Source organism: Ranitomeya imitator, chromosome 5 (genome assembly GCF_032444005.1).
Source record: "Ranitomeya imitator isolate aRanImi1 chromosome 5, aRanImi1.pri, whole genome shotgun sequence".
In the NCBI taxonomy this organism is placed as follows: Eukaryota; Metazoa; Chordata; class Amphibia; order Anura; family Dendrobatidae; genus Ranitomeya; species Ranitomeya imitator.
The window spans coordinates 292,667,799-292,689,357 of record NC_091286.1 but is presented as its reverse complement, the minus strand read 5'-3'; the positions used below and the strand labels follow the sequence as shown (position 1 = coordinate 292,689,357).

Genomic DNA, 21,559 nt, shown 5'->3' with positions numbered 1-21,559 from the left:
TAGAGAGGGCATCAGCCTTAACATTCTTAGATCCCGGAAGATACGAGACCACAAAATCAAAACGGGAGAAAAACAGGGACCATCGAGCCTGTCTAGGATTCAGCTGCTTGGCCGACTCGAGGTAAATCAGATTCTTATGATCAGTCAAGACCACAACGCGGTGCTTAGCTCCCTCAAGCCAATGTCGCCACTCCTCAAACGCCCACTTCATAGCCAACAACTCCCGATTGCCGACATCATAATTGCGTTCCGCAGGCGAAAATTTTCTGGAAAAAAAAGCACACGGTTTCATCAAAGAACCATCAGACTCCCTCTGAGACAAAACGGCCCCTGCCCCAATCTCAGAAGCGTCAACCTCAACCTGAAAAGGAAGAGAAACATCCGGCTGACGCAACACAGGGGCAGAAGAAAATCGGCGTTTAAGCTCCCGAAAGGCCTCAACAGCCGCAGAGGACCAATTCATCACATCAGCGCCTTTCTTCGTCAAATCAGTAAGGGGCTTAACCACACTGGAAAAGTTGGCAATGAAACGGCGATAGAAATTAGCAAAGCCCAAAAATTTCTGAAGGCTCTTCACAGATGTGGGTTGAATCCAGTCATGAATAGCTTGGACCTTAACAGGATCCATTTCCATAGACGAGGGAGAAAAAATAAAACCCAAAAAAGAGACCTTCTGAACTCCGAATAGGCACCTAGACCCCTTCACAAATAAAGCATTATCACGAAAGATCTGGAATACCATCCTGACCTGCTTCACATGAGACTCCCAATCATCGGAAAAAATCTAAATATCATCGAAATATACAACCATGAATTTATCAAGATAATTGCGGAAAATATCATGCATGAAAGATTGGAACACAGATGGAGCATTAGAGAGCCCAAATGGCATCACGAGGTATTCAAAATGGCCTTCGGGCGTATTAAATTCAGTTTTCCATTCGTCACCCTGTTTAATACGAACAAGATTATATGCCCCTCGAAGGTCAATCTTAGTAAATCAACTAGCCCCCTTAATCTGAGCAAACAAATCAGAAAGCAAAGGCAAGGGGTATTGGAATTTGACTGTGATCTTATTAAGAAGACGATAATCTATACAGGGTCTCAAGGAGCCATCCTTCTTAGCAACAAAAAAGAAACCCGCTTCCAATGGTGACGAAGACGGCCGAATATGCCCCTTCTCCAAAGATTCCTTAACATAACTCCACATGGCGGCATGCTCTGGCACAGACAGATTGAAAAGTCGGCCCTTAGGGAACTTACAACCTGGAATCAAGTTAATAGCACAATCACAGTCCCTATGTGGAGGAAGGGAACTGGACTTGGGCTCATCAAATACGACAAAAACTCAGGGACCTCAGAAGAGGGGGAAGAGGAAATTGACATCAAAGGAACGTCACTATGTACCCCTTGACAACCCCAACTAGTCACAGACATAGTTTTCCAATCCAGCACCGGATTATGTTCCTGTAACCATGGAAAACCCAGTACAACAACATCATGCAGGTTATGCAACACCAGAAAGCGTCAATCTTCCTGAAGTGCTGGAGCCATGTACATGGGCATCTGCGTCCATTACTGTTTATCTTTGGCCAATGGTGTAGCATCAATGCCCCTCAAAGGAATAGGGCTCTGCCAAGGCTGCAAGGAAAAACCACAGCGCCCGGCGAATTCTAAGTCCATTAAGTTCAGGGCAGCGCCTGAATCCACAAATGCCATGACAGAAAAGGACGACAATGAGCAAATCAGGGTCACAGATAAAAGAAATTTAGGCTGTACAGTACTGATGGTAACAGATCTAGCGACCCTCCTAGTACGCTTAGGGCAATCAGAAATAACATGAGCAGAATCACCACAGTAAAAACACAGCCTATTCTGACGTCTGAATTCCTGCTGTTCTGTTCTAGTCAAAATCCTATCACATTGCATAGGTTCAGGACTCTGCTCAGAGGACACTGCCATATGGTGCACAGCTTTGCGCTCGCGCAGACGCCGATCAATCTGAATGGCTAGAGACATAGATTCGCTCAAACCAGCAGGCGTAGGGAAGCCCACCAAAACATCTTTAAGGGCTTCAGAAAGACCTTGTCTGAAAATAGCAGCCAGAGCATCCTCATTCCATTTAGTGAGCACAGACCATTTCCTAAATTTCTGGCAGTATAATTCTGCCGCTTCCTGACCTTGACACAGGGCCAACAGGGTTTTTTCTGCATGATCCACAGAATTAGGTTCGTCATACAATAATCCGAGCGCTTGAAAAAATGCGTCTACATTCAGCAATGCCGGATCCCCTGATTCAAGGGAGAATGCCCAGTCCTGAGGGTCACCACGCAGCAAGGATATGATGATTTTAACTTGCTGAATGGGATCACCAGAAGAACGGGGTTTCAAAGCAAAAAACAATTTGCAGTTATTTTTAAAGTTCAAAAACTTGGATCTGTCCCCAAAAAACAAATCAGGAGTAGGAATTTTAGGCTCCAAAGCCGGAGTCTGGACAACATAATCTTGGATACTCTGTACTCTTGCAGCAAGTTGATCCACATGAGAAAACAAACCCTGAACATCCATGCCAGAGCATAAATCCTGAACCACCCAGAGATCAAGAGGAAAAAAAAAAGACAAAACAGAGCACAGAAAAGAAATGGCTCAGAATTTTTTTTTCCTTCTTTTGAGATGCATTTAATTCATTTTTGGCCACTTGTACTGTTATGAACTGGTGGTTTAGGAGCAACATGGGACGAGCTCTGAAGGAGGTGGTACCTGTACTGACCGCAGTCCCTAAGCTCAACACAACACTAGAAGTAGCCGTGGGATGCTCCTGTCACTCCCTAGGCACCTCGTCACAGCCTGAGAATTAACTACCCCTAATGATAGAAACAGGAAAACTATCTTGCCTCAGAGAAAATCCCCAAAGGATAGATAGCCCCCCACAAGTAATGACTGTGAGTGGAGAGGGAAAAGACATACACAGAATGAAACCAGGATGTAGCACAGGAGGCCAGTCTAGCTAGATAGATAGGACAGGATAGAATACTGTGCGGTCAGTATTAAAAACTACAAAAATCCACACAGAGTTTACAAAAATCTCCACACCTGACTAAAGGTGTGGAGGGTAAATCTGCTTCCTAGAGCTTCCAGCTTAACTGAATTAATCCATACTGACAAGCTGGACAAAACATAGAATGCACAGAACGAATAAGTCCACAACATGTGGACAGAAAAGAGCAAAGCAAGGACTTATCTTTGCTGAACTGGTCAGGATATCAGGGAAATCCAAGAGAGATGTGAATCCAACCAAGAACCATTGGCAAGTGGCACTGGCTGAAGGGAAGAGCCAGGCATAAATAGCCGAGCAGAAAGACAATCAGTGGAAGCAGCTGCAGACTGCTAAATCCAAGGAGCAGCCATTCCACTTAAAACCACCGGAGGGAGCCCAAGAGCAGAACTCACAAAAGTGCCACTTACAACCACCGGAGGGAGCCCAAGAGCGGAATTCACAACAGATTTCTTGCCTTATAAATGGGGTTGGGACCATCAGTTTTGTTGAGCAAAAGTCTGGTGGACACACAGCTGATAGTCCTACTGAATAGACTGTTAGAATTTGTATTATGGCAAGAAAAAAGCAGCTAAGTAAAGAAAAACGAGTGGCCATCATTACTTTAAGAAATGAAGGTTAGTCAATCCGAAATATTGGAAAAACTTTGAAAGTGTCCCCAAGTGCAGTTGCCAAAACCATCAAGCGCTACAAAGAAACTGGCTCACATGAGGACCGCCCCAGGAAAGAAAGACCAAGAGTCACCTCTGCTTCTGAGGATAAGTTTATCCGAGTCACCAGCCTCAGAAATCGCAGGTTAACAGCAGCTCAGATTAGAGACCAGGTCAATGCTACACAGAGTTCTAGCAGCAGACACATCTCTACAACAACTGTTAAGAGGAGACTTTGTGCAGCAGGCCTTCATGGTAAAATAGCTGCTAGGAAACCACTGCTAAGGACAGGCAACAAGCAGAAGAGACTTGTTTGGGTTAAAGAACACAAGGAATGGACATTGGACCAGTGGAAATCTGTGCTTTGGTCTGATGAGTCCAAATTTGAGATCTTTGGTTCCAACCACCGTGTCTTTGTGCGACCCAGAAAAGGTGAACGGATGGACACTACATGCCTGGTTCCCACTGTGAAGCATGGAGGAGGTGTGATGGTGTGGGGGTGCTTTGCTGGTGACACTGTTAGGAATTTATTCAAAATTGAAGGTATACTGAACCAGCATGGTTACCACAGCATCTTGCAGCGGCATGCTATTCCATCCGGTTTGCATTTAGTTGGACATTCATTTATTTTTCAACAGGACAATGACCCCAAACACACCTCCAGGCTGTGTAAGGGCTATTTGACCAAGAAGGAGAGTGATGGGGTGCTATGCCAGATGACATGGCTTCCTTAGTCACCAGACCTGAACCCAATCGAGATGGTTTGGGGTGAGCTGGACCGCAGAGTGAAGGCAAAAGGGCCAACAAGTGCTAAGCATCTCTGGGAACTCCTTCAAGATTGTTGGAAGACCATTTCCGGTGACTACCTTTTGAAGCTCATCAAGAGAATGCCAAGAGTGTGCAAAGGAGTCATCAAAAGGTGGCTACTTTGAAGAACCTAGAATATAAGACATAATTTCAGTTGTTTCACATTTTTTTGTTAAGTATATAATTCCATATGTGTTAATTCATAGTTTTGATGCCTTCAGTATGAAATTTGTTCTGTACTGTATATAATTATAATGTTTTTAATAATTATCATTCTATAATTTTAGGATCAAAATACAAATGCTGGATTATCTATACAGCAAACCACCAACATTAAGATTTCTGACATTGCAAGTCTGAGTAAGCGCCCAGCATCTTCCAAGACTAAGAAGGAGACCGGGTACGTACAGTAGTTTTTCACTACCTCTTGCAGTTACTATAGTGAGTCTATCACTGCCATTTAATGCATTTTATGGACAAATGTACTGGGACACAACTGTTAATTATTGAATTCAGTTCCATTGCCACAGGTTTATAAATCCAGCCCCTAGCCGTGCAGTCTGGCTTTAATAACATTAGTGAGAGAATGAGTTGTTCTAAAGAGTTCACAGAATTTGCACGTGGTACTGTAATGGCAGAAAGAACAAACAAATCAATTTTAGAACAAATTAAGCCAGATATGTCACTCGAAGCAAGGGTGCAAGGATCTAGCTATGACATGCCTAGTTTGGACACATTATACAAAGAAACAAGGTGAAGAGGAAGACCAGCAACCTGATGGCTTGATACTAAAAGACCCCTGTGGACCTATCTATGCTTGCACAACATCAATCTTCCTACAGAGCATTCATCCATCAAGTCACCATAGCTCGAGATTGAGCCAAAGGCCATTAAATAATAAAGAATAATAATTACTGTAATAGGTTGCCACCGTTGTAACAAGTCACCACCAAATATATTCCGTTATAAACTGTGAGTGGGATTATTGAAAAGTGAAAGCATTTAGGTACCACAGAAACTAAGTGTCACAAGTGGATCACGTCCTCCTGTGAGATCTGGGGTTAGAAGATCACTACGTATTGTGAGTTGCAGATTATCCATTTAGCCTGTGTGTTTGTGTTTCATATTAAATGGATTTTGTTTCCTTTGGTGCTGAAGAGGTTATCAACCCTTTCTATGCTGGTTAGAAACTTGCAGCTCCATCTCACAGCTCGTTCTGACCTAGTCATTTCCACTCTCTATAAAATCTGGTCAGACCTTCTCTTTCTTGCCAGTGAAAGTTTTACTCCCTAGCTCCTTGGAGTCGCTGTGCTGAGTTGGAGATCATTGTTGCTGCTGCTGGAGTTTATTGCATGTTGTTTTTGGGTGTATGCTTTCCTCATTGTCCTATTCCCATTTGGTTTGTGCATTCCTACCCTTCCCAATATACCTCGCTTTTTGGGATTTGCAAACTATTATCGGAAGGCATTTTCTTCTTTGATGAGGTGTTTTTCCACTGCACTGTACTCATCCAACCCAATGCTTCTCAACCATTTATTGTCTAGGTTGATGCTTCTGAGGTGAGGGTCGGCGCTATACTGTCATCCCCTGGTAAGTGGCATCCATGCGCCTTCTTCTTCAAAAAGTTGTTATCAACCGAATGAAACTATGATGTAGGCAATAGGGAACTTTTAGCCATTAAGTTGGCATTTGAGGAGTGGCATTATTTTTTGGAGGTGGCAGTTCACCGTGTCACAGTCATCACTGATCACAAAAACTTAATGTACCTTGATTCTGCTAAACGTCTTAACCCCAGGCAAGCTATATAGTCTTTGTTTTTCACCAGGTTTAATTTTGTGGTCACTTACTGTCCTGGAATTAAGAACGTCAAAGTGGATGCTTTGTCTCAGAGTTTCCCTGGAGGTTGGAGTACTGATGAAGCTGTCACTATTTTGCAAGAAGGGGTGATCGTTCCCGCATTGTGTTCTGAACTTGAGACTGAGGAATTGAAGGCTCAGGGGGATGCCCCTGCTGGTCCTTCAGGGAAATTGTTTGTACATTGTAGCGTTTCACCCGCTACGGGTCTTGGGGATACTCGCTTGGCAGCAGGATAAACACTTCAGGCACGATATCTCACACATATATCAGTCCATATGGTTTATTTAAACTCCGCATAAACCAGACAGGGTACAGTCCATTTCATTACAGCCATGAAACATTAGACAGTTCATGTAGCAGATAGGCTTCTCTGCTGTATATTACAATCCCGTTGTCCGGGGTTACCTCTCAGAAGTTCCACTCCTTATTACACTGACTTCAGGTCAGTCCCAGGTCCTCAACACAGACCGTCCAGGTCTACGGTCTCCAGGTGCTTCCAGGACAACTCCACTCCCAGGAGCCTCCAACACCGACCGTCCGTGCTATGTCCAGCACGCAGGCTCTCCAGCCTGGAATGGTCTCTGTGTGCTTCCAGGATGTCCCCACTTGGAACCGTCCAACACACAGGCCATTCTGGAGTGTCCTGCCAGGACACACGGAAGTGTGTCCACCCTGACAGACACTCACTCAATCTCTCTCTTACCATGTGCTACACACACCTCCTTTACATAGGTGTAACCACACCCAGGTACCTGTCACATGGCTAGTCAGGTGAGCATGACATCACCACAGGTCCTTACACACAAAACCATCTTACGTGTTCAGACACGCCTCTTTGGCTGGGTTTGTAGGTGACTTAACCCACCCATCTCTCCAACCACCGGGAAGCCTTCCAAATGTAAACAAACCCCTCAGAAGTAGATCTGCTTGAGCAAAACATACCCAGGCTTCCATCACAGGGCCATCCACCTCTGCGATACATACCATCCATCATTCACTTGGCCAGTCGCTATGCTACATATTCCCCCCTCTGCCTAAAGCCGTGGGGCTTTGGCACTTTCTATTACCCGACCAGAGACCCTTCTCTGTCGTCCCTGACAGTCAAACCGTCTGGCAATCATTTCCGTCACACACTTTGATAAGGACGACCCCTTGTCATTTCTTCTGCTACAGGATCTCCCGCTTAGGTCACTAAGCCGTGAGCTAAGTGAGGAGTCACTGCCTCTAACTCTTCCATCTGGCATCAACATCTCAATGGGAGTCACCACCACCCAATCGGTCATCCTGTAACCTGCAATCGCCCCTCACACAGGTCACAATTTCTATTATGGCTACCCCTGCCATCCTGACTTTACCTTGGGGAGGACTATCCTTCCCCTGTGTCAGTGCCTCCGTCCGCACAACCTCATACTCAGCTCTAGTGGTTGCTACTGGTAATGACACGTCACATTCACCTTGCCCTACCAGTCGAGAGAACCGTCTCAGTCGGTTTTGAGCATCACACATCAACATCTCCTTGTTTGGTTTGCCCCGCCCCCAGCGGTCACACGTAGGCCTTGAGCTTTGGCCCTTACGTCACAGTGTGTCTGTGTCACCAAACCTTTAGTCACTACACTTTTGCTACAAGGTCTTCCACCTATGTCACTCATCCCTGAGTCAACTTCAGGCCCCACTCCATTGGTGGCCTCCTCCACTTCTTCATAAAGTGCAACTGGTACCATTTCTTTGCACCCTTTACGTCTCCAGCGACGGGAAGACTTTTCCTTTTGGTGGGGCTCTTCACTGTACTCCCTAACTTCCTCAGAGTCACAGTCACCCGCATAGTCTGTGTCATACCCCACAGTATGGTGAACCCCCATGTCACACTCTTTCTGGTCCTCAGCTCCACACGGTTTATCTACCACACCACAAACAGTCTTTTCGGTGTACACATTTGGTGACATCATGTTGGTAAGTTGGGCAGACAAACCCTTCACACTGGTCACCGCGATGTCTGACCCGTCAATTTCGGGACCCATTACTGACTTAACGTATGCCCCTGAAACAGTAATGAGACTTCCATCCTCCAGCTGTAGAGGAACCCCCTCCTCCCACAAGTCTGAGGACAACTTACAGTCCGGCCTACTATCCAATGATGCATTCACCACCGCCTCTTTTTTCCCGCCATCCCTATTCGGGTTACCGCCCCTTTTTTTGGACTCCACCCCCTTTTGGGTTACCGCCCCCTTGAGGACCATTTTCTCCTTTAGGGCCAACCATAATTATTTGGGGTCACCACTCCATTTTGGGACTCCACCCCTTTAGGGACACCACCCCACTCTGGGGTACACCCCGTGGACTTCCCACCGTACTCTCAGGCCCCAGTTCGCACAGCACACCAATATGACTCTGGCCCTTTAAGAGTCTGCACACTCTAAACCAGGAATGTCTTTTTCCTTTTTTTTTTTTTTTTCTTTCTCTTTAACCTTCACCAGCTCTTGCTGGCACTGCTACAGCCCCTGCTGCAGTCCCAAATCACTGGCACCTCCGGGTGCTGATCACAAACAGCTGCTGCCGCCACTGCAGCTCCTGCTGCTGCGGAACCTCTTGCTGCAACCTCGCTGTACAGCTCAACCATAGACTTCGTGGACCCGCCGATCCACAGCAAGCCGCTTGTCACCTTCGTGGGCCCGCCGATCCACAGCAAGCCGCTTGTCACCTTCATGACCCCACCGAGCCACAGCAAACTTTGTGACCTCACTGAGCCACAGCAAGCTGACTCTCAGGAAAAAAAACTCAGTCTCTCACTGACCTCTGGTCAGCATAGCACAGACTCCTTTCTGTTATAAAAAATAATCACTGATCCCGATCAGCAACGCCTTCAGTCTTCGTGGCCCCACTGAGCCACAGCAAGTTGATCACAGAAGGAAAAAAGAAATACATGGACTCGCCGGTCCACAGCAAGCACCTGCACACGTGCTTCACAGAAAAAAAAAACACAGTCTTTCACTGACCCCGGTCAGAACAACACAGACACTGGTCTGTTTCACACCCGGCTTTAACACAGCCCAAATATAGTTTCTCACTGATCCCGATCAGCATAATACACGGTTTTCAGACCGTCACCCGTTGGCAACTTCACGGGTTCCTGGACACCCCTCGGCCTCAGAAGTGCCCAGACACAACAGTTTTCTCACTTTTCCTGACCCCGGTCAGTACTTACTCACGGTTTTCAAGGCCGTTACCTGTCATTACCACACAGGTTCCCGGATCCCTCTTCTCCTCAGAGGTATCCTATAAACAGCAGTTCCTCACTGACCCCGGTCAGTATTCACACACGGTTTTCAAGACTGTTACCCGTCATTGCCGCACAGGTTCCTGGGACCCTCTTCTCCTCGAAGGTATCCCACCAATAACAATTCTCACTGACCCCGGTCAGTATTTACTCACGGTTTTCAAGACCGTCCACTCTTCTGGCTCAGACCAGCCAGCGCTGCAACATGTGCTCCTTGGATCTTTGCCCGCATTCGAAACACCAATTGTAGCGTTTCACCCGCTACGGGTCTTGGGGATACTCGCTTGGCAGCAGGATAAACACTTCAGGCACGATATCTCACACATATCAGTTGTGACAAAACACTCTGGGATCGCCTTTGCTGGGGTCAAAGGTCACGTGGTTTGTGCATTGAATCTGAGGCGTACAGCAGGTTTCTGAGTAGGCTGACCTCAGGTCAGATTTATTAACGTGAAAGCAACACAAAAACAAAACATAAAAATAAATCCTAGCCTGTCCGGCACTAACTAAACAAATACGTAGCTATCTCAACAACTGGGGGGGCTTCTCCCACCCAGCTAACATCACACAATTCTTAAGCAGAGCTCTTCACTCACGTTTGTCCCACACAGGCAGGCAATCTGTGTGCCCCAGGCAGACACTGGAAACACCCAGCTGGTCATCTTTTATTCCTGCAATCATTAACCCATTAGCACCCTGAAGATACTGAGTGGCCTAATTCACATAGGACAAACACCTGGGCGAGATATACCTGCCTCCATCTACCACACCAGCATGAGTCTTACATATCCCCCCCCCTTGCTCAGACCACTCCGGTCGAGCAAGAACACTTTTGAAACAGTGCACTCGGGATAGGGCATCGGCGTTCCCCATCTGCACCCCAGGTCGGTGCTCCACCGTAAAAGAGTAAGCCTGCAGGGCAAGGAACCACCGGGTTACCCGACTATTACGGTCCTTGTGGAGGTGCATCCACTTGAGAGGGGCATGGTCGGTGACCAGCCTAAACTTCCTACCAGCCAGGTAATACTTGAGGGAGTCGAGAGCCCATTTAATGGCTAGGCACTCTTTTTCAACCACCGCATATCTCTGCTCATGTACATTCAGTTTCCGACTGAGATAGAGGACCGGGTGTTCGACTCCGTCCCTCACCTGGGAAAGTACAGCTCCGACACCAGTATCAGAGGCATCAGTTTGTACCACAAACTTGCTGCTGAAATCAGGAGTCACTAGTACGGGCTGAGAGCACAAAGCCCGTTTCAGGCTGTGGAAGGCCTCTTCAGCAGCTGAGGTCCATTTTACCATGACGGAACCCTTCCCCTTGGTAAGATCCGTCAAGGGAGTAGCCATGGCTGCAAAATTGGGTATGAACCGGCGATAATAGCCGGCAATCCCCAGGAAAGCCTGCACTTGTTTCTTGTTCACTGGTTGTGGCCAGCCCTGAATTGCCTGTATTTTGTCAATCTGGGGTTTAACCACTCCTCGGCCAATCACGTAGCCCAAGTATCGGGCTTCTTCAAGCCCGATGTGGCACTTCTTGGGGTTTGCCGTTAAACCTGCATCTCGCAGGTCATCAATCACCGCTTGTACCTTCTGGAGATGAGTTTCCCAGTCCATGCTGTAAATTACGATGTCATCCAGGTAGGCAGAAGCGTACTGTCTGTGAGGCCTCAAGACTCGATCCATCAATCTCTGGAACGTTGCGGGAGCTCCGTGAAGTCCAAACGGCATATAGGCATACTGGAACAGACCTTCCGGTGTAGCAAATGCCGTCTTCTCTCTGGCCGCCTCGGCCAGAGGAATCTGCCAGTACCCCTTTGTTAAATCCAGGGTCGTAATGTATCGGGCTTTACCAAGCCGGTCGATCAACTCATCGACCCGGGGCATAGGGTACGCATCAAATTTAGAAACTGCATTCAGTTTCCTAAAGTCATTACAAAACCGGATGGAGCCATCCGGTTTAGGTATCAACACAATTGGACTGGACCAGGCGCTGTGTGACTCCTCAATGACTCCTAAGTCCAACATTGCCATCACTTCCCGGGAGACGGCTTCACGGCGGGCTTCCGGAATCCGGTAGGGCTTCACATGAACAGTGACGCCAGGCTCTGTGACAATCTCATGTTTCACCAACTTAGTCCGGCCAGGTTTTTCGGAGAAAAACTGTCGGTTCTGTAACAAAAATTGCTTAACCTCAGATTTTTGTCGTTCTGAGAGAGTCTCAGCAACCTGCACCTCTGGTATAGTAGGTGAACAAACCGGACGGGGCAGATCCGCCGTTAGGGCAGAGCGGTCTTTCCAGGATTTTATCAGATTCACATGATAAATCTGTTCCGGTTTTCTCTTACCCGGCTGGTACACTTTATAGTTCACTTCACCAACTCTTTCTCGGACCTCAAATGGGCCCTGCCATTTCGCCAGGAATTTACTATCCACCGTAGGGATTAGGACCAACACCCTATCGCCAGGTGCAAATGTACGGACCTTAGCGCCTCTATCATAACTTTGCCTCTGGGCTCCCTGGGCCTGTAACATATGGTCCCTAACAATGGGCATGACAGCGGCAATACGATCCTGCATTTGTGTTACATGGTCGATCACCGTTTTAAAGGGAGTGACTTGACCTTCCCAGGTTTCTTTTGCGACGTCCAGCAGTCCCCGGGGACGACGGGCGTACAACAGTTCGAAAGGCGAAAATCCTGTGGAAGACTGGGGAACTTCCCTAATGGCAAACAGCAAATAGGGTAACAAGTAATCCCAGTTCTTCCCATCTTTGTCTATCGCCTTCCGGAGCATCTGTTTTAAGGTTTTGTTAAAGCGCTCAACCAGGCCATCTGTTTGAGGGTAATAGACAGACGTACGCAACGGGTCTATTTGTAAGAGCCTGCAGAGCTCCTTCATTACCCTCGACATAAAGGGAGTCCCCTGGTCGGTGAGTATCTGTTTTGGAATTCCCACCCGACTAAACACTTGTACCAATTCCTTGGCAATCGTCTTGGTAGCTGTGTTACGCAAAGGGACGGCTTCCGGGTAACGAGTGGCATAGTCCACGATGACGAGGATATGTTGGTGCCCACGTGCGGATCGGGGAAGGGGCCCAACCAAATCCATCCCAATTCTCTCAAAAGGGACCCCGATGATAGGAAGGGGTACCAAAGGGCTACGGAACTGAGATTTAGGGGCCGCGATTTGGCACTCTGGACAGGACTCACAATAGTTACGCACATCACAATGTATTCCAGGCCACACAAAACAATGTAATATCCTTTCTGTGGTTTTCTGTACCCCCAGATGTCCCCCCATTATATGTCCGTGGGCCAAATCCAGTACCTTCCGCCGATAAGGTTTGGGTACCACTAACCGTTGCACTGTGTCTTCCCCTTTTTTTTCTACCTGGTAGAGCAAATCATTTTCAAGAACCATATACGGGTACGCTAGCCTAGTGTCAGGTTCTACGGGTACCCCATCTATCATTTTTACATTTTTCCTAGCCGGAGTCAGGGTAGGATCTTTCATTTGCTCGCTGTGGAAGTCATCCACCTGGACTCCCAAATCTGACAGGCAGGGTGCCGGATGGCTGTCTGCCTCCGCCTCTCGCTGAAGTTCCTCAGTTTCCTCTGTTTCCCCCGCCATGACGGAGAAGGGGTACTGAAGGTTAGATTCACTAACCTCCCCAGCAACATCTTCCTGTGGGGTCTCCTCTAGGGACTCGGGACTTCCAGATGGCATGGGAGAAGATTCACGGGTACAGCTACCGTGAAGGAGCAACTGATTCTCCCACAACTGCCAGAAATAGGGAAAATCCCTGCCCAGGATTACATCATGTAACAATGCGGGAACGAGTCCCACTTTGTGCTGCACTGACCCATAGGGAGTAGAAATCCATATGACCCCTGTTAAGTACGAGCGGGTGTCACCATGCACACACGTCACAGAAAACTTGTCAGACGGACCAGACGGAAGTGCCACTAGACTAGCTTTCACCAGAGTCACCACACTTCCAGAGTCTAGTAATGCCACAACATTTTTCCCATCAACAGATAATTCACACAGGTGTTTCACTGTATCATTTTGACCCGCATTCACACTCACTAGCTGTGTAACCAAAGACATGCGTTTTCTAGAGTCTATAACGTCGCACTGCATGGGTTCAGCGGTAACAGGACAGTTCGCAGAAAAATGACCCTTCTCATGGCAGCGGAAACACCTAACAGGTCCCCTACTGAGACCACCGTCCAATACTCTTGGTCTCGGAGTGCGAGCAGTCCCGGACTCCTCCCCCACAGTTTTAAGCGATTTTCCTTCACCCGTGGTCCCTGGAACAGTCTTACCGGTTCCACGAGGAGGAGGCACAGACCGGGGGTTGGCGGTGTCGTCGGGAAGTCCTTCTGCCATGGAATAACGCTCGACCAACTCCACAAGTTGATCCGCTGTCGTGGGATTTCCTTGGCTTACCCACCTTTTCAGCGCTGGGGGTAGTACTCTCAGGTACTTGTCCAGGACAACCCGCTGGATTATTTCGGGTATTGTCAGTACCTCGGGTTGCAGCCATTTCTTTGTCAAGTAGATCAGGTCGAACATCTGAGACCGCGCTGGTTTATCTTGCTGGTATGTCCACTGATGTACCCTCTGTGCACGGACAGCCGTCGTCACACCCAGCCGGGCCAGGATCTCAGCTTTCAGCTTCTCAAAGTCCTGAGCGACCTCCGGGTCCAAATCATGGTAAGCTTTTTGGGCCTCGCCGGAGAGAAACGGGGCAATCAAATCGGCCCATCGTGCCTTCGGCCACTTCTCTCTCAATGCCGTCCGCTCAAACGTTGTCAGCTATGCCTCGACGTCATCTTCTGCAGTCAGCTTTTGCCAGTATCGACTCACATGGATCCTTCTGGACTCTGCTTCCGGGTCAGCGTCAGGCATGCTCACCAGGCGCTGCGCCACCTGTTGGAGAAGTTGGCGGTCTGCAACCGTCATGTCCAGTAACTCCTTCAGCTGTGCGGCCATCAAGCGATTAGCTTCGTGCTGTGCGGCAGTGGCCTGCTGCTGTACGGCAGTGGACTGTACTAAGGCTTTCACCACGTCTTCCATGCTGTCGCCTGTGCCACGGTATGCCCGCGTTCTCCACCACAATGTGACAAAACACTCTGGGATCGCCTTTGCTGGGGTCAAAGGTCACGTGGTTTGTGCATTGAATCTGAGGCGTACAGCAGGTTTCTGAGTAGGCTGACCTCAGGTCAGATTTATTAACGTGAAAGCAACACAAAAACAAAACATAAAAATAAATCCTAGCCTGTCCGGCACTAACTAAACAAATACGTAGCTATCTCAACAACTGGGGGGGCTTCTCCCACCCAGCTAACATCACACAATTCTTAAGCAGAGCTCTTCACTCACGTATGTCACACACAGGCAGGCAATCTGTGTGCCCCAGGCAGACACTGGAAACACCCAGCTGGTCATCTTTTATTCCTGCAATCATTAACCCATTAGCACCCTGAAGATACTGAGTGGCCTAATTCACATAGGACAAACACCTGGGCGAGATATACCTGCCTCCATCTACCACACCAGCATGAGTCTTACACAGTCCATATGGTTTATTTAAACTCCGCATAAACCAGACAGGGTACAGTCCATTTCATTACAGCCATGAAACATTAGACAGTTCACGTAGCAGATAGGCTTCTCTGCTGTATATTACAATCCCGTTGTCCGGGGTTACCTCTCAGAAGTTCCACTTCTTATTACACTGACTTCAGGTCAGTCCCAGGTCCTCAACACAGACCGTCCAGGTCTACGGTGTCCGGGTGCTTCCAGGACGACTCCACTCCCAGGAGCCTCCAACACCAACCGTCCGTGCTATGACCAGCAAACAGGCTCTCTAGCCTGGAATGGTCTCTGTGTGCTTCCAGGACGTCCCCACTTGGAACCGTCCAACACACAGGCCATTCTGGAGTGTCCTGCCAGGACACACGGAAGTGTGTCCACCCTGACAGACACTCACTCAATCTCTCTCTTACCATGTGCTACACACACCTCCTTTACATAGGTGTAACCACACCCAGGTACCTGTCACATGGCTAGTCAGGTGAGCATGACATCACCACAGGTCCTTACACACAAAACCATCTTACGTGTTCAGACACGCCTCTTTGGCTGGGTTTGTAGGTGACTTAACCCACCCATCTCTCCAACCACCGGGAAGCCTTCCAAATGTAAACAAACCCCTCAGCAGTAGATCTGCTTGAGCAAAACATACCCAGGCTTCCATCACAGGGCCATCCACCTCTGCGATACATACCATCCATCATTCACATGACCAGTCGCTATGCTACAACCTGTACATCTGCATCTTAAAATTTTAGAGGCACATCATAACTTGACTCTTGCTGGTCACCCAGGTGGACCTCCTTTCTTGTCATTTTTGGTGGCCAGTGTTGCGTAAGAATGTAGTTGAATTTGTGTCCTCATGTAATTTCTGTGCGGGTTCCAAGACCCTGCATAGTCGTATATCTGGGGCTCTTGTGCCATTAACTATTCCTGATCAACCATGGACTCATTTATCCATGGATTTCATTACGGATCTTCCTTCGCCTTGTGTTAAAATAGTTATCTTAGCTGTGTTGGATAGGTTTAGCAAAATGGCGCACTTTATTGCTTTACCTGCTCTCCCTAACACCAAGACACTGGCTCAGGTGTCTGTCACTGAGATCATGAAGCTTCACAAGGTTCCCTCCGATGTGGTGTCAGATGGGGGGATCCAATTTGTATCTTAATTTTGGAGTGCTTTTTTTCCCATTTATAGATGTACAGTATCTATCCTTTTCCTCAGCATTCCATCCTCAAACTAATAGTCAGACTGAAAGCCTAAACCAAAGTTTGGGGACATACATAAGATGTTTTGTATTGGATAACCAGGAGGATAGGTCTTTTTTTTTTACCACTGGCTGAGTTTGCTTTAAACAATCGTCGCAGCGAGTCCACTGGTAAGTCGCCATTTATTCGCGCATATGACTCCCATCTATAATTCTGTGCCTTCAGTAAAGATGAGTCCTTGGGAGTTCCTGGGGAGGAACAATTTCCTTCTTCGCTTTCATCTGTGTGGGAAGGGGTTCAGAATAATTTAAAGATCATGGGAGGCAAATACAAACATATGACTGATAAGAAATTATTGTCAGGTCCAGCCCTGGGGGGGAATGATTTAGTATTGCTGTCCAACAAAAATATTAAACTTAAAGTTCCTTCTTGGAAATTAGGTCCTAGGTTTATTGGTCCTCATAAGGTGGTCGCTGTAATCAACCCAGTAGCTTTTCGTCTCAAGCTCCCTCAGACTCTCAAGATCGATAATGTTTTCCACTGGTCTTTGCTCAAAAAATTTGTTGCACCTGTGCAACTGTCATCTTTACTACCACCATCGGTTATTATTGATGGAAATTCAGGTAGCAAAAATCATTGATTGCCGTATGGTTCGCCGCTTTGTACGGTACCTGGTACATTGGAATGGGTATTGTCCAGAGGAGAGGATGTGGATGCCGGCATCTGAAGTTAATGCCGGTAGTTTGAAACGGTCCTTTCATTTGGCCCAGCCTATGGTCCTATGGCTGGGGACGTACTGTCACAAGTGGGTCACGTCCTCCTGGGAGATGTGAGGTTAGAAGATCACTACGTATTGTGAATCGCAGATCTTCCATTTAGCCTATGTCTTTATGTTTCATATTAAATGGATTTTGTTTCTTTTGGTGCTGACGATGTTAACAATCCTTTCTGCTGGTTAGAAGCTTGCAGCTACAATCTCACATTTGTTTCTCACCTGGTCATTTCCTCTCTCTATAAAATCTGGCCAGACATTCTCTTTCTTGGCAGTGAAAGTTCTACTTCTTAGCTCCTTTAGAATCGCTGTTCTGAGTTGGAGATCATTGTTGCTGCTTGAGATTGTTGTATGCTGTTTTTAGGTGTATGCTTTCCTCGGTGACCTATTCCCGTTTGGATTGTACATTCCTACCCTTCCCAAAACACCTCTCTACCTTTGGTGAGTGTTTTGCATTTAGTTGTTTTTGTTATCCCTATTTGTCATATGTGTTTATGCACTAGCGTTTCTGTCCCAGGCCTCCTGGGGGGGGGGGGGCAAGGGACAGCTTAGTAACAGTAAGGCTGGTGACCCAAACTTCCTCACCTTTAGAGGTACCTTTGAGAGCAAGGATAGTTAAGGTTACAGCCCTAGGGACAGTGCAGGGCCCCTTTCCCTATTTACATACAGTCACAGCGTGACATTAAGCATTAAGTGACAGACACAGACCACATAAAGTTAAAGACTGGGGTTACTAAGTGCATTGGGACACAGTGCATAAAAGTCACCAACATTCTGCTGACTAAATAACTGTCTAAATCTACTCTGGAATTAATGTGGCACCCCAGGAGTCCGGTTGCCACAGTGGCATTGCCTCCCTCACTGGTGGGGGGGAAGGTGTTGACATGCCTGGAAGCAAGGAGGGATTCCCTTATCAGGTAACACTTACATCCAACACCTTTCCTACTCCCGACCAGAAGCGGAAGCTCTAACACCTGATTTCAGGGGAGCATCCCTAATATGTGCTGGCATGGAGGAGGAGTCAGTCAGTCGAGTGTGGAGTCTGAGGGAGACAGGGAGGACAGAGGAAGTCAAGGAAGAACCTGAGGAGTGGAGCTGTAAATAAGCTCACTTCAGGGCCAAGTGCTAGAGACTGGACACCAGAGTCCGTGGTTGTGCGGGTACTGAAGTCCCGGCAGCTAAATCCGGAGGGCAAGGGACTGCAGGTCTCCTGGTCCATCACAACATCTGAAGGCACAGCAGCAAATGAGATCCCGGAGCCACCACGAAAGAGTGACACCTGTAATAGGCTCAAGCTGCCTGACATACAGACAAGGACTAAAGAACAAGTAAGAGCAGAGGACTGAGCACAGCTTGACTGAGCACAGCTTTAGGTAGCAAGGACCTCAAAAATACAGCGCAATAGGGAGGACTACTCTGAACTCACCTGGTTAGGTGAATCCCAAATTGCTTCCAGGCTGCCCGGGTCTCCATTACCATCTGTAATCAGTGCCATGGACTGCACCACAAACGTGAGTAAAAGTGTGAAGACTGCACCCCCAGAGTTATTTACTGCACCATCCACTCTGCAGGACAATCATCACTACTATCTTTCACATCATGAGTGCCCTGGGACTTAGCTCTACCTGTGGAGAGCTGTACCAACTCTGCTGCATCACCATCAGCCCCAGTGGTCTCTTTAATCAGTGTCGACTATTCCTTGCCGAATACCACAGGTGGCGTCACAAACTATCCCCCATAAACTTTATTTCTCCTTTTATCATCTTTTTCTTTGGACACCCAGGGCCACGGACCGGGTGACTGCTGCCTTGACATCACCTTTAAGAACCGTCGGACCCAGCCCGAGTACCGCCTGGCCCTGGCGGGCGCTCCATTTACATCAGCACAAAACTGTGCCCGATCTTCTTAACATGGGTTTCCATGGTCAAGCAACCGCATGCAAACCTTACATCAGCAAGAAGGATGACACACATTGGGCGGAGTGGTTTAAAGCTTATTCTGTGAAGCAACAAATCACGCTTCTTTACCTGCCAAACTGCTGGACAAGTCTAAGTTTGGCAAATGCCAGGAAAACGTTACCTGTCTGACACTGTGAAAACTGCATTGTGACAACTGTAAAGTTTAGTAGAAAAGGTATAATGCCATATGACTGTTTTTCAGGAATAGACTTATGCCCTTTAGATTCAGTGAAGGAAAATCTTAAAGCTTCAGCATACCGTAACGGTCTGGGTGGTGAAACCACTGTGCCGGGGCATAAGGAAAGCCTGGAGGGCCGCTGCCTAGGAGCCTGACCCAATCCGACCTCGGATACACAGCGGCATATGATACTATGATCCAAGGAGAGACAAAGGAGGTGTACCAGGTGCTACACCAGGACTGACATTGAGTTGATGGCAGCTGACCCCCAAGGGACGGGTAGCTGGGGTTGCATAGTTTGGGCGCAGAAGAAACTTGTGAGAGTAGATTATATGGGGTAATTCAACTTTTATCTACACAGAACATGAGGTACATGCATCAGCTTCTTAATACAGCATAAAAGGAAGTCTAAAAAGACCTTTTACCAGAGAGAAAGTAAAACAAAAGTACAACAAGTCTATGCATTACATTCAACTAAGCATATAACAGTAACAACATCGCCATCTACTGTCAGAAAAGTGTAAACTCCTCCTGCACACAAATATGGTTGTATCTGTTGCATATCTGCCAACAGCTGGCACGGCCCAAAGGATGGTACAGTAGATGCAGGCGGGCACTATAAGAACACGGGAAACACGGATGCAGATGGGACTTGCTGATGTACAGATGAGCACTGGCAGGTACGGCTGGACCAGCTGACGCAGAGAAGAGCACTGGCTGGCGTAAAGATGAACGCAGGCAGCTGCAGCCTAGACCGGCTCATAGTTAATATAATGAAAAGGATTTGCAGACCCATAGTACATCAAAATATAATAATGTGTGGGGGTAACCACTATGGAGATAAATTCAGATCAATACCACCACTTAGGGTATATCAAGTATAAATTGAAATGGTATCATAATTAATCAAACAATAATATTTATTACAAAAAATCACACAACAGAAAGAGAGGACAGTACAAACAAGTCCTTAAAAACCCTTAAAAAACAGTTGGGGCAGCGTGGTTCACACAAAGTGCAACTGGCATGTACCATTATAAATTACAATTTGTTGCAGACAAAACATGAACTATTCAGGTACATAGCCATGTTAAAAATACAAGGCAATGAAATCAGTTTCGAGAACAAAAATCAGTTGATGCTGCTGGGTGTTGGTAATCTTCCCTGACATTGGCCCCTGTGGAGCAACACCCAAAGGGATGCTGGGCAGTGTGTTTCTACTATTAACAATGGCACATGGTCTATATTATTGAGCTATGCATGGGTATGCTGCTCTACTGGGGCCACTGTCAGGGCAACACTGCGAAATAAAACTACATTTTTCATACATTGCAGAATTGGTAGAACACATAAAACACCTTATCAGAAAAAAGAAATGTCCACAGTACTGCTATAGTAGACCTGACAGGTTCCTTTGATTTGAGGTAGCTGTCAGGTACCACTCCAGAGCGGCGTCCAGCAGTAGCAGCTGACTCCAAAGGGACAGGACACTGCAACGGCAGGTACAGGCGGGTACTGTAGATATATTGTCTGGCTCAGCTGATTCACAGGTAGGTACTGACAGCTATGACGGGTATGCAGATGGAACGCCCCCAGACACAGGGCCACGCGTTCCGGTACCGGGCCTCTCTGGTTCGGTTCTGTGGCTGTCACGGTGGCTAGACCCGGTCCGCGACCCTGCTAAGGGGCGTCCAATGAAACTAGTATTGCAGTCTGTCAGGGGTTCGTGACGCCACCTGTGGTGTTCGGTCAGGGTGACCGACGCTGCTATGGGGTCCACTGGGGTGATGGAATGGCAGCTGGATGGTATACCTTCCCACAGGCGAAGTATGTCCCCAGGGCTTCCCAGTAAGGTGGATGGTGATGGTGTGAGGTACAGTCAATAATGAGGACACAAGGTTGCAGTCTCTTTACCTCTCTGGCACATCCAGAGTTTCCTTCACAGATGGAAATCGTTGCCTACCACTAGCGCCTGTGTGTTGTAGTCCTATCCTGCTGAGCATTCGGAATAGTCATCACGCGGATGGAACGGACGACCATCCGTCACAATCCGTCGCTAATGCTAGTCTATGGGAAAATAACGGATCCGTCAAAAAAAATTGACAGATCCGTTATTTGAGGAAAATGGCGGTTTTAGACTGACGCCAAACAACTGAAGTGTGAAAGAGGCCTTAGCGATGAGTACTGGTCAGACACAG

General features: G+C 47.5%; 1 protein-coding gene across 1 annotated transcript in view; it reads left to right on the top strand.

Annotated features, from left to right (window-relative positions):
- The window catches only part of LOC138637737 (uncharacterized), a 383,106-nt gene that overhangs the window by 65,827 nt on the left and 295,720 nt on the right, over positions 1 to 21,559 (top strand). Inside the window, exon 12 of the mRNA XM_069726649.1 lies at positions 4,800 to 4,912. Within this exon, the coding sequence (XP_069582750.1) occupies positions 4,800 to 4,912 (113 nt within the window). The remainder of the gene's footprint in view (positions 1 to 4,799; positions 4,913 to 21,559) is intronic.